Source organism: Glycine soja, chromosome 17, assembly GCF_004193775.1.
Source record: "Glycine soja cultivar W05 chromosome 17, ASM419377v2, whole genome shotgun sequence".
In the NCBI taxonomy this organism is placed as follows: domain Eukaryota; kingdom Viridiplantae; phylum Streptophyta; class Magnoliopsida; order Fabales; family Fabaceae; genus Glycine; species Glycine soja.
In genome coordinates this window covers 40,512,146-40,525,615 of record NC_041018.1, presented here as the reverse complement: position 1 = coordinate 40,525,615, position 13,470 = coordinate 40,512,146, and the positions used below count along the sequence as shown (strand labels likewise).

Here is a 13,470-nt window from a genome sequence, read left to right as displayed (position 1 = left end):
GCACGTCAAACATGCTCTTTTTGCTGAATTATTGGCAGCTGCCAAGACCATTGAGAGTTGGAGAAATTGTGGTTAGAATGTGATTCAATGTTGGTAGTGCAAGCTTTCAAAGATGAGCATATTGTTCCTTTGGAGATAAGGAACCGGTGGAAAATTATGCAGTTCATTTTACCAAATATTTCAATTTTATTATTGGTTATATTTATCGTCTGAAAAATACTTGTCTCATGATTCTTTGCTAGACTCCTTTTGTTACTGAGACTTTATCCCCACATTTGTTACAAATCCTTTTGCACATGACAGAGAGGCTATATACCTTAGTACATGTTTACATAGCTTGCTTGTCCTCTTTTTTGTGTATACTTTTTCTTCTTAATCCTTTTGATGAATTTGGGCCGTGCAAGGTGCTTGTGGTTGTTGAGGTATAAGTAGGACTTAAGAGTTTTTAGATGGAAAGATAGATATTTTCTTTTTAAATGAAGAGAATTGTTATATATTGTTGTCGTTATTTCTCCTATTTGATGATAAAAAAGACCAGGAGACATTAAGTTTATAGTGACCTTTTCTTTTATTTTTATTTTAAAAGGGTCATGAAATTAAAAATATATATTTATTAATTATAATCACTAGAGTTACGAATTGTCCTCTTCAAAAAAGAGTTACGAATGGTCTAATAGGGTAATTTGATGCTGTCAACATTCCTATGTTCAACCCAATGTCTTGAAAATAACGGGCAGACAATAATGGCTCACAAACATTGCTTTTTGAACAGAGTTTTTATCAAGGCATTCATACTGCCGGTGATGTGTATTGCAAACTTCAATTTTTATTTTTTATTTTTTTTACAATAGGATTTATCTTATTTTATTAGATAAATATATTACTGTCAAGTTATTGATTTGAGTAGTGTTAAACTTTTAATCTCCTTAAATAAAGTCTCGAGTTATTATAAAAAAAATAAATAAACATATTACTATATCTTTAATTAATTCTTTATGGGCTGTAGTTGATAGCAATATAGTTCTTTTTATCAATCTCCACTATGTCGAAGCACAGTTATCAAAAGCGAAGGTTACAAAGTTCCCATTAATTTCTTTTTAAGCTAATACTATATTAAATTTTATTTTATTTTTATAGAAATTAAGAACTTAATTTATTTTCTTTGTAAAAAAGAACAAAAAAATATCGTTGTGATTTTACACAAAAAATAGTAATAGCTTGGTCTATGTAATGGTGCATTTTATGTACACTACTAGAATCCTAAAGAATTATATGTGAAATAATTGCAGCATTCACTAATGGTATGGGAGAGTTTTAATAGTGTTGGAGAGGTTTTGTTTATCTTAAGCTCTCTACTGTCAGGAATTTGATCTGTTCATGTGATGGATATGCAGAATAAAACGTCTGAATCATGTTGTGTGATCACATCCCATTGAACCATAAAATCTTAACTTGATGGCATTCGAGGCTCGAGCACTAAAGATGCGTATTTGTCTTAATGAGAATTCAAACTTAATTCGTTACATGTCCAACCTCTATCTGTACGTACCATTTAAATTGGTATAATATACTAGCCATGCAGCAAAAAGTTGGCATGGGAGCTGAATTATTGTAGGAATCTGGAAGTGAAAGGATTGAATTAATTACATGTGTAAACTGATATATATTCACAATGTATCGCATTAAACATTTAAACTAAATTAGTTTTGCTTACGAACACATATTTACTCTATACAATTGACAACAACGTGTGTGTTCAGTTGTAAGTCAAATATTAACAACCCATGCAAGAAAGCACTTAATATCTTGAAAAAACTTAACCATGATCAAAACATAAAAACCAACATTTTTATTGTGATAAATAGCAGCAAATAATTATTTGGAAAATTATGACACCCTGTAAAAGGTTAAAGAAACAGTAGCATGATAACAACTCCCTTACAAAAAGAAAAATATGAGGACAGGGAATTCAGTTTTTTTTTTCCATTTTTCGTACGATATGGGTGGGCCTATAACTTTTTTTTTTCCATTTTTCGTACAACACAAGGGACGGTGCCGATCAGCAAAGAGAACTTCGGCCCACGAGAAAAGTGTTCAAATGGGCTGCGGCATGCAGCGGATACTTTTTGACACGTACAGAAAGAGACTTTCTAATTAAGGAAAAAGGAAAAGTTAAACACTCGGTGTTTATTTGTTTCTTTAGGGCTTAACCAATACTAACTATTAATTAAGCAATAAAACTTTGTTTTAGACTGACTAAGAAATTAGAAAGAAGTTTGTTAAGTTTGGTCTGGTCCACAATGGACTCGTTTTCTTAACGAACCTGGTCATTTTGCTCCCATAAATATCAAGCAGTCTAATCAATCGATATTGTTATTTTATGTCACGATCAATTAATCAATATTTCGTTGACTTATATTAATCTATTAATATAATTAAAAATGTATATGTAAAAAGATACATTCTTTCACTTTAGTTATCGTGCGTAGGACTGAATCTTCGCCACTTCTAGCCAACATAACCCATACAATGATCAAATTCATACCTTTAAAAAAACTATCCTCATCAAAACTTTAAAGCCAACATTTCTTGTTATAAATAACATCGGCCAGTAATTGTTTGGCAAATTATGTACCCTCTAGAAAAATTAAAGAAAACTGGGATCCAACTCCTGTAAAGTTAGTAGTTCACCTTAAAGGATAAAATAAGCAATCTTAATCATAAATCATATTTTTTTTACAGAATAAATCATAAATTTACTGAAATATCAATTGTTAATTTTTTTTAATCAACTATTTATATTACTTTTAATTTATCTCTACTCATTTTGCATGTGTTGAATCCAAATAACCGTATCATGAACAACTCGGGACAGAGGGAGGATTCAGGTTTTTTCTTTCTTTCTGTCAATGACAGAATTCAGTGTAAATTCATAAATCAGAAGTCATAACACAGGTAGGTTTACTTCTTCAATTTTCTACAACACAAGAAGGGACGGTGCTTACAATATTGGATGATTTAAAATTTGTCCAAAACAGAAAACCGAACTTCGGCCCACAAGAAAAGATTTCTAATGGGCCACAGCCACAGATGGACAGAACTAGACCTTTTGATACGTACTAGCAAAAAGACTCACAAAGCACTGAGGAAAAGGAAAAGTTATCAGCCAGTATGCTTGTTTGTTCAATTACGTTTTGTTTTTAGAAAAATTGTTTATAATACCGTTTATGAGATATTTTATTTTTATTTCAGGATAAATCAATTTAAGCATGCACTTAAGTAAATGTATATAATTTGGCAACACAAACTTTATGCACAAACACACAGGCAATTTTTTCAGTTGTATGTAAAGTTGGTGGATGAGAAAAATATTAATAGAATAATAAATATTACATATTACCCACTAAGAGTGAAAATTAAATATTTTTATACAATCCTTTAATCACAAAATATATAATATAAGTTTGTTGATTTTCTAATAATTATCTTAAAAATCATATCATGCATTATTTGGATAAATTTCTCTATAAACACTTAGAAGAGAAAAGAATAATGAAAATAAGATAAAACAAACTTCTCTTATAAGTCAAAATAAGCTTATAGATAAATTAAAAGTTTAAATATCTTTATAATCATTGTAATTTAGTGTTTTTTTATTTTTTATCCTTTCAATTTCTTTTAGTCCTTATAAATTATGTTTGTTTTTATTTTTAGTCGTTAATGTTCTTTGAACAGGAAAAAAAGTATTATCTAAAGCGTTATAAAGATAAAAAATAAAACAAATATAATTTGTAAGACTGAAAAACTTTATAAGGACAAAAAATAAAATAAAAAGTATTAAATTATAAAGACTAAAAAAGTATTTAAACATAAATTAAAATGTTTAATATGAAAAGAGTTTCTACCAATTTAGTTTATAACATATTTATTTTTTCTTCTTTTTTTCTTTCTTATTTTCTTCTTCTATAAATAATCATAGCAAGCCTTAAGAATGATGTTTGATTACTACTCTTAATAGATATATATTAGTGGAATATATATGCATATTAAACTCTTAAATAACCCTAGCCAAAAGAATTAATGAGATGCTCGATAGTTCAATAAACAAAGGTTGAAAATGACTTTTGGTTTGTTGTTATACAAGAGTGAAACGATGGATGAAGTGGCTAGTTTCATCAAATTTCATATTTTGAGGAATATCTGTTGTACTTTTGACTCTGCGAATAACAAAGCTCAGGAAGAAAACTTATACGAATTATGGGAGGAAAAGGTTATAAAAGGAAGAAGAAGGGAGAAAAAGTAAGTTGGGAATTTTAGTTAACGAAAAGGTTAGAAAGTGGTGTGTGCTTCAAACATCAATGAACAACATTGGTGAGTATGGAACCTCGTGAACAACAGTTTGCATTAGTAATTTTAACTTCATATATATATATATATATATATATATATAAAAGTTCTCTCGGGTACAGATATGATGAGAACGATGTTATGATGGTGCTGGCACAAAACGTGACCCACCTGTCCAATATCAGCATTCTCAAATGGGTCCTATTTCGCGTAACTATAACCCATGGTCCATGCCCTGAAAGAGCCATTCTAATTTTTTTTCATAATAATGTTGTATATACCTTGCACCGAAAATGACATCAAAGACAATATGCCTGAATTTCTTTGGACTGAAGCATATGTTTTCTAGCAAAACCCTTTTATCCCATTCCTCATCTCTCCCCAGACACAACTCAGAACGATATACATCACCAATAAAAAATCATTCACAAGGAATAATTTCCCTTCATCTCTTATAATTTCTTCCCTCCACATATATCATCTAGTACGGTGTTTCAATGACAAGGAAATTTAAGGGGGTGTGATGTGAATTAATGTGTGATGTAGTGTTGTGTTTATTTAATTAGGATAAATATTAATATATATTCTTAAGACATTGGTTAAGAAATTAAAAAAAATATTGAGAATTATAAAATTATATTGTCCATAAAAATTTTTTCAATCTCCTATGATTTTTAAAATAAATATTTTTTTTTCTTTTGGTTCCTTAACTAATATCTTTAAGAATAATAATTAACAACACCCTTAATTTGATTCTAACACTTGAGAAGAGTTAACTCTCTTGATGATTCGGGGTGGTCTTTTTGCCAATTGGGCCTTCCAAGGGTGAATTCAAGGTCAAGCATTGCCTCGGAGGAACGTGACAAAGGGGAAGAATCCAACCCTCCAGAATTGTTGTGCCCATCCACCTGTTTAAGAAAAAATATTACTACACTGGTGAGTGAGTGACATAAGCCATTTAGAATATTCATAATACCATGCAATTTCAAAACTACAAGCCACATGCTAGATCCATTTTTGCGTCGTCCCAAACTTACCATGGTTTCATTATTATTATTTCCCTTGAGGTGAGAATACGTCAAACCGATTTCGGGTTCTTCTTGTCTACTGTTGTCTGTTTTTGTCTCTATTGATGATTGCCACGGTGTCCTGAAAAGTGGAAGAACAAATTAGCATAAAAGGTAGTAAACATGTTCTAATTAAAAGAAACTAATGAAAAATGGGTCCATTCATTAGCGCACTCATGATCAATATGTAGTGTGGTAAACAAAACTCCAAATTCAAAATCCAATTTCTAATATATACAATTTAAAACGGCATCGCTAGGAGTTTGTTATTGGCTTTGGAAGGTAAGATGACATGTGATGTAAACATTCCAATGTTTCAATTTGGCGTGGAATTAATTAACGAGAGTGAGATGTTGAAGCTATGTGATCTTATTATGAAGGTGCCGGCCGGAAAGGGAAAGAAGTGAATTTTGTACATCCAATCCTCATAATTAAGCGAGGAACAAATTTTGTTGGTAAGCTCAATTTTGGTAGCGAAACATTACCAAATATTACAACATTATATCACGTGTCAAGTGATTATAAGTAAGTGAATGCAACTGAATTTCTTGATTATTCATTCATGTGTGTGAAAAAATGATAATTCATTATTATTATTATATTATTATTGTGGTAGAGTTAAAAAAAAAAAGGTGGTGGATTAGTTGTTCCACAACCAAGTAAGAACCCAACAATTATTTTATGCTCATATATCAACCTGGTATCACTGGCAATTACCATTTAAATTGAACTTTGAAGTTCATATTGTATCACCGAAATCACTTTTACTTTTTTCTTAAAAAAGTGTGGCATATATGTAACACATAGAGATTTGAACCAGATACTAGACTTTTTGCTACGCATTGGGATCAAATGTCAATACATTGACGATCTAATAGATGAGTAATATGAAAGCATTATCAAGAGTCCACGTAGAAAATGACCACCTACATATATACGATATACCTATAGAAACCCTAGGTTTTACTCATCAAAATCTATGTACTGGTAAAGTCTCGTTATAGAAGCTTGTAATAAAAAAGATAAGCAAAAAGCTAAAGACACACGTGAATTAAAAAAAAGGTTTTGTAAATAAAGTCTTGCAGACGAGAAACACTAATTAAGGAATAATAAACAAATTTTTTATAGTGGATATATATTAGTGTATCATTAAACTTCACATTATATTTTACAAAAAAAAAAATCAATTCTGTAATTAATTCCTTAAGACAGTTTCAATTAGTATGGTTTTTTTTTTAATATCATTCTTCAAAATTAATTTTAAGTAACTAAATTTAAAAAGAAATTATTGAAAATATTTTTTATATAAAAAAATATAGAACTATAATATATTTTTTATTTTAAATAACAAAATTTTAACTTTTGATTACCTGAATTTGTACTGATGTTAACAAAAAAATTTGTAAAAAAAGGAAAATACTAAACATACAATCAATTTATTTTCTATCTTACTTTCATTTCAGTCTATTTTTCTTTCTTATTTATTTTATTATTTCTTTACAACGTCATTTATCATCATATAATTATCAGTTTCTCGATCTTTTTCTTTATTTTTTTTTTGTCTTCCACCTATATACCCAAAAAAATGAAGTTTACAAGTACTATTACTCTAAAATATAATGGTAAAAAGAAATTAAACAAAAGGGCCAATTAACAGAAGGAATTTCTGAAAATTCGTGCATGTACATTAACATTAGCATAGCTAGCTTAATGGTCCAGCAGTTGAATCACAATGAGTCAACAAGTCAAACATCATGTTCACATTAATTTTGTATAGAGAAAACAACATCGAGACCAAGCTAGGAGGCAACAAGGACTCGGAGTGAATAAAAACTAAAAACACGTAAAAAAAGAATATATATATATATATATATATATATATATATATATATATATATATGGTTTATGGAATGCAAATTAATATGAATAATTAATCACCTGTGTGAATTTTGAATTGGGTCTGGTAAATTCGGTGTGTCACAAATAGGTGAAGGTGCATGCAGATGAACATTAATCCCTAGCCTTGGGTTCAATCCAATATCTGTCTGCCCATGACCTGCAAAATTCATCAACAAATAGAGCCATTGCTCTTCCTTTATCAGACACCACAGCTTAATAATTCACTTGAGGACTTCGAACTTTGAAGACAGTCCAATATGCCAAAGACATCACTTTTGTTTTTAACGGGGAACAGTACTAGATGCAAATCATAGAGTTTTTCTGTCACAGCCGAATCACCAAAGATCTCAAAAAAAAACAAAGAGAATAATAATAATAATAATAATAATAATAATAATAATAATAATAATAATAATAATAGAAGAAGAAACGAAAATGGGTCCTTGAGAAGCAGGAACATAACATAACACCCCAAAGTTCAATATTTACCTGCAGTACTGATGCCTTTGTCAGTGCTCTTCACTGTTCTATACATCTGCATGAACAATCCGCATAAAATAAAAATGAGAAGAAAAGTCGACAAAAGCTAAGATTTTTTAGTAACCAAAAACACTTTTTATTTTAAACATATCATCAATATTTCTCTTTTTTTTTTTTCTATTTCTTTCTTCCTATTAGATCATCAATCCTATTATACATATTTTTCTCTATTTTTATTTTCTATCTAGGTGTAAGATAGCATTTGGAGCGTTCATCAAACATTTTCCAAGATTATTACATTACATTAATTTCTAGATACCCCTTTTGTCCCTGGTCCTTGGTTCTACCTTCCCCACTACTAGAGGCAACCTAGCTATAAGGACTAACTATACTCCTTTTCTCTCTCTTTGGTTCTGTCTAGTCAGAAATTAATTGAAAGAAGAAGAAACAAGGGAACTTCACTCATTAAGCTCAAAGACTATGGAGAGAAAGAGAAATGTAATGGAGAAAGAGAGAGATATTGGAAAATGAATAGTGAGTACAACCCCACCTGCAAGTGACTCTTGACGTGTGCTAGGGTTAGATCCTTAACATTCATTAACTCTAACACAGACTTCGGAGTTGCTCCTGCAAGTGTGACAAGACAAACTCAAGATTAGACGTAACCTAAATGTTATGCTTTTATCTCAAAAGCATCTAGCTTTTGCATACAATAATAAAGAAACCATCAAACTACTCATACATAGCACCATTAGCATGTAATATTAGACCATGTTCAACCATCAAAAGTTTTTTCAAAATAGTTACAGAAAAGAGAAGAAAAAAACGATTTTTCTTTTATCACCACTAAGAATCAATGGATTAGCAACCAAATTTAGTGATGATTTTTCCTTACTAATTCTGGCGTCATTAAATTTTAGCGACGGATTTAACTTAATCATCAAACATGAACTTTAGTAATGAATTTACTTTCATGGCCACCAAGAAGTTGAACCGCGTGAACAAAATGGGCATGGAGGGTTGTGGTCCATCTCATCCTAGGAGCTCTAACGCTTCTTTTGACCCCATTAACTACTCTTGCGCTTCGTTTGAAATCGCGGCCATAGATGTGAGGTTGAAGGAGGTGGTGGTGGTGATTGAAGCTTCTTGGAACACCTTGTACTTGATGATGATGCGGATTCAAATCCACGGTTCCAAAGCCTAACTTCAATGTGGGCTCACGATGATGATGATGACCAAGGTTGTGGAACTCGTGGCTCAAATCACTTCCTCCACTACTACCCGAATCAGAAGTTGAACAAATATCACTGTAAAGCACTTTTCCAAAGCTTCCAACAACATCTTTGGCTGCTTCGGAATCTGAAATAGAGGGAGGGCTTATGTTTAAGGAGAGGTCTGGCTCCGCCGAAGGTGATGATAGTAAGGTTTGCATTACCGTTTGTGAATTAGTGAACATGGAGAATAGAAGATCTAGCTAATAGGTTTGTTTTTCAGGGGGTGAAATATACAAAAGGTAATGAAATTATTAATAGCTAGAAGGGGTGAGAGTACTTGAGAGTTTAATTGGGGATGTGATGTGGAAAAACACGAGTTCAGAAAAGCAAAGAATTGATGAAGGGGGGAATGGAAAGGAATGAATTGAAAGAGGTGAAAAGGAAGGGTTTTATTAAGGGCTTTGATTATATCATGAGTGACTTATGATTTGTGTTGGTAAGGCAATAGTAGGCTTTTTAGTAGGATCCCCACTAGGGTTGAAAGAACACTGCCATAGGGAAAAAAATTAAAGTTGAGAGACTGAGAGATCGAGTAATTAATTTTCCAGGGACTACTTGTCACTACTAGTCAGATAATAAAAAAATGAAGAGAAAGAGAAAGGATTCAGAGTTTTTTGGGGATGGTGGTTTGAAGGAAAAGTAAGTGAAAAAGGTTACTTGTTATTTGTAGAAGCTGGGAGATAGATAGAGATAGAGAGAGGGAATGAATGTGACTAAGAGAGAGAAGGGACCGGAAGAGTTTGTTTTCTTTTTTTCTCTAAGTGTTCAGTTTCAAGTTTCATACATTAAAAATAAATATAACTGAAATGAAAAATTTCATTAAAATTGATTAATCAGATTTTTAAGTAAAAATTAATCAATAATAAAATTAGTAAATAATTCACAGTAATATTGTGGTGAAAAAAATTTTAAAAAAAAGGGATGAGTGTGCAGCGATATTAATGGTGGTTGCAGGCAGAAATATCGAGAAAAACAAAATGGGTACTATTCAATGGAATATTGGAATGGGAATTGAGTCTCTAGTTTAAGACGACGGATCGCGACCCTTTAAAATTCCCTGCTCTTTTTGTTTCTATGCAGGGGTTTAATTTATCTCTTTTTAATGCATTTTCTTCAATTGGAATATTCCCATTTTTATTATGAACCAGGATTGACTGGGAGGCCAAAAAAATATCCTCTTTCTAATTAAAACTCACCCCTCAAACCTCACCCTTTCATTGTTCTGTTACATGCAGCAGCAGATATGTGTCATTAAACATTTAAACCCTTCATATCGATTTTTCTAGTTCTAGGATAACTCCACCAAGCTATATAGGTTCAACTCATATGGCTATATATGGTCACAGTATAATGACTGTTGATGCATTAAGCTCCTACAATATATATGTATGTATTTTCCAAACCCCATCAAATTGACAAGAAAGCACATAAATTATGTCCATAATTAACGTTTGAAATTCTTCGTGTCCTGGTCCAACCCTAACTCAAACTAAAGCCAGCTCTAGGATTCTGATGACAAACATTTTATTATATATATATATATATATATTCTTATAAAATCACAAGTTTATAAATAAAATTTCATTTTCATATAAAATGAGTATCATTATTTTTTTTTTCAGAGACACATACTCTTCTATAAGTCTATAATTAATTAATTTCAAGACTTGGTTAGTAAGTATGAGTGGTATATATGTTTAATGATGTAGTGGCCAATAAAGGTCGAGCTGTACACGTGCGAATCTCCCTAGCTAATAACTAAAAATATTGAGCTGAAAAGAAATTGGTGCAGGTGAGAAATTGTGTTAATTAAGGGAAAGGAATATGTGTATATGACTAGGAGTATATATGAGTGTAGGGTGTGTAGGTCAGAGTGTGGGTGTGATGTCCGGCGACACCAGGTCGCAGACCCACATGACATGCAGATGCAATTTACTCTCACCCCACATTCAACTATGTTGTCATATCTCTCGGCGCATTGCTCTAACGTGCTTCCTATGCAACACAGCTATATATATATATATATATATATGCTTTTCCAAAACCATCATCTTCACTTTGTGACACCAAATTTATACCGAACCGGGCTCCTTGTTCTCTATAGTAATTGACTAATTGTCTTATGATGCTGGCCATAAGGGACTCTCGAGTTCAGTATATATTTATATATCAAAACAATAAATAAAAAAATCAAATTTACAAGAAGAATTTTAACTTTTTTCTTTATTCTCACTGGTTTTCTCTTTTGAAAATAATTATGTTTGGATCTATGATCGAACACTAAATATAAGGTCTTTTTTCAGCGAGAATTTGAATATTAATTTATCATGTTACGAGAAATTAATTCCTTCTTTTAGATTCAATAACATTATTACTTCTACTATATATATTTGTTATCTTTACAACATACAATATATATATATATATATATATATATATATATATATATATATATATATATATATATATATATATATATATATATATATATATGTGTGTGTGTGTGTGTTACCCTTATCCTTCGTTTTATTTTAAAAGTTGGCTCAAGAAAAGAAAATTTAATTATCAAGACCATATTGTAGTTAGAGATAAGGTGGTCCTTTTATATTTATTTAATCAATGCGCGAGATCTTACCTGTGTCGAGAATGGAGGTTAATTTGTGGGAAGTATAATAATATCAATTATCAAGACTAAGGTTTTAATAATATGTTAGAATTAAAGTTAAAAATGAATTTACAAAATTCAGAACCAAAACTAACTTTAAAAAGTTGGAAATCAACCTACCAACCAGCATAGAAAGTGTTTTATTCATACAATTAAACTGATGTGAGGTGTTGACTTTAAACTCCAATAATTATGTTTGTTTCTTGTTAGAAAAATGTTAGTTATACTTTAACTTTGTATGGTATTTTTACTTTATACAGAAAGAGAGAAATGGGAAAAAGAAACAGATAAAATAGATAATAAAAAGATATACAAAAAATTATAGGCAGAAATAATATATTAATAAATGCCAAAGTCACAAGCCATGAGGAGGCATATAAGATACATAAGAAACTGCACGTGTAAGGGAAGACTTATCCTTACTGTGACTCCATAAAACCATGATTACATATATCATTGAACAGGAATTACCCAGCCCAAAACTGTTATAAGCATGGAATATAATTCTTTTTGGTTATATAGAAACACCAAAAGAAAGTTTTTTTTTTCTTTCTGAAATCAATAAATTGTTCCTTTCACACCAAATGGACTTTTGAAACTCGTTCTCTCCATTATGCACTAAGTGCATATTTTGGTTTGATGTCCCGAAACGTTTGATCCACATCAAGCTGAAACTTAGGTTGCGTTTTTATTTCATTTAATGTGAAAATATAACGCGATATGTGCCTTAAAAACGTGTGTCCAAACACATTATAGAAGAGACACAAAATACTCTAAAATTTTGATGAAATAAAGAAATTAAATAAGAGAGGGAAATTTGTTTGGATGAGAAAATCAAAAACTAAAAAGGAAGAAAAAACATTAAAATTAGAAATCTTTTTTTACTAAACATCCCACTTTAAAACATTAACTTTTTATTGTTGCAAATACATTTTTACTGTAGTTTTTAATATTTTTTTATTTGTGGATTCATTAATCAGTGTCCTGATAGATAGAAAAATTATTTTGTTAGGCCGATAGAAAAATAAAATTTAAAACGGAGAAAAATGAAAAGAGATTTCAAATTTTGTTTTCTTAATTTCCTTTATATATTTTTTCTTCTTCTATGAAACAATACAAATTTTCAAATTTTAAATGTTTTCTTTCGCTCCTTATTTTTCCCTCTCCGTGCATAAATAGGGTAAATTTCATATCCATTTATAAGTAGCATACGTGGCAGAACTATAGCTACGTTGTATTTGAAGTTTCTGAATTTCAAATCATAGTTTGAATGAAATTGAAGTTTAAATAGTTACTTTTTTTATTAATTTATTAAAAAATATAAATCAATTTTATTTCTTTGACCAATAGTGTAACTCATATTGTAATATGTTTGAATTATAATGCATGATGCTTTACACATAAAAGCATACAATTTTGACATAATTTAATTAAAATTAAAGGTAATATTGTGCAAAAAATAAAACATCTATGGTGACTATTCTGCATTTGAATGACTTGTTTATTTGTAATATAACTCTATAAAGTAGCAGGAAGTGAGTTTGTGAATGGAGCAGGGAAGAAGTGCTTAGCTGAAGTGCAAGTAGGAATTGTATAAAGAAGTGCATCCCCTACCCTACTTCCAACGTTAACGTTAAGAATTTCAACGCTAGCATTTGTCTAATTATGTAGCATATAATCCTGCTCTCCAATATTCCCTCTCCGTGTTCAAATATTCCATGTCTTATGTCTAAGACGC

General features: G+C 30.5%; 1 protein-coding gene across 1 annotated transcript; it reads right to left on the bottom strand.

Annotated features, from left to right (window-relative positions):
- Window positions 1-4,688: 4,688 nt before the first annotated feature.
- On the bottom strand, window positions 4,689-9,714 carry LOC114392337 (probable transcription factor KAN4). Its single transcript, XM_028353427.1, has 6 exons — window positions 8,763-9,714; window positions 8,344-8,420; window positions 7,803-7,848; window positions 7,353-7,470; window positions 5,385-5,496; window positions 4,689-5,255 (listed from the first exon to the last, which is right to left on the bottom strand). The coding sequence occupies exons 1-6, from the start codon at window positions 9,247-9,249 to the stop codon at window positions 5,103-5,105; spliced, it is 993 nt and encodes a 330-aa protein (XP_028209228.1). The 5' UTR covers window positions 9,250-9,714; the 3' UTR covers window positions 4,689-5,102.
- Window positions 9,715-13,470: the final 3,756 nt, after the last annotated feature.

Excerpts from the sequence above, each read along its gene's own strand:
- LOC114392337 (XM_028353427.1), bottom strand. The coding sequence starts at position 9,249 with ATGTTCACTAATTCACAAACGGTAATGCAAACCTTACTATCATCACCT. Across the intron at positions 8,421-8,762 it reads ACTTCTTGGTGGCCATGAAA|GAGCAACTCCGAAGTCTGTG; the intron begins GTAAATTCATTA and ends TCACACTTGCAG. Across the intron at positions 7,471-7,802 it reads CAAAGGCATCAGTACTGCAG|GTCATGGGCAGACAGATATT; the intron begins GTAAATATTGAA and ends TGAATTTTGCAG.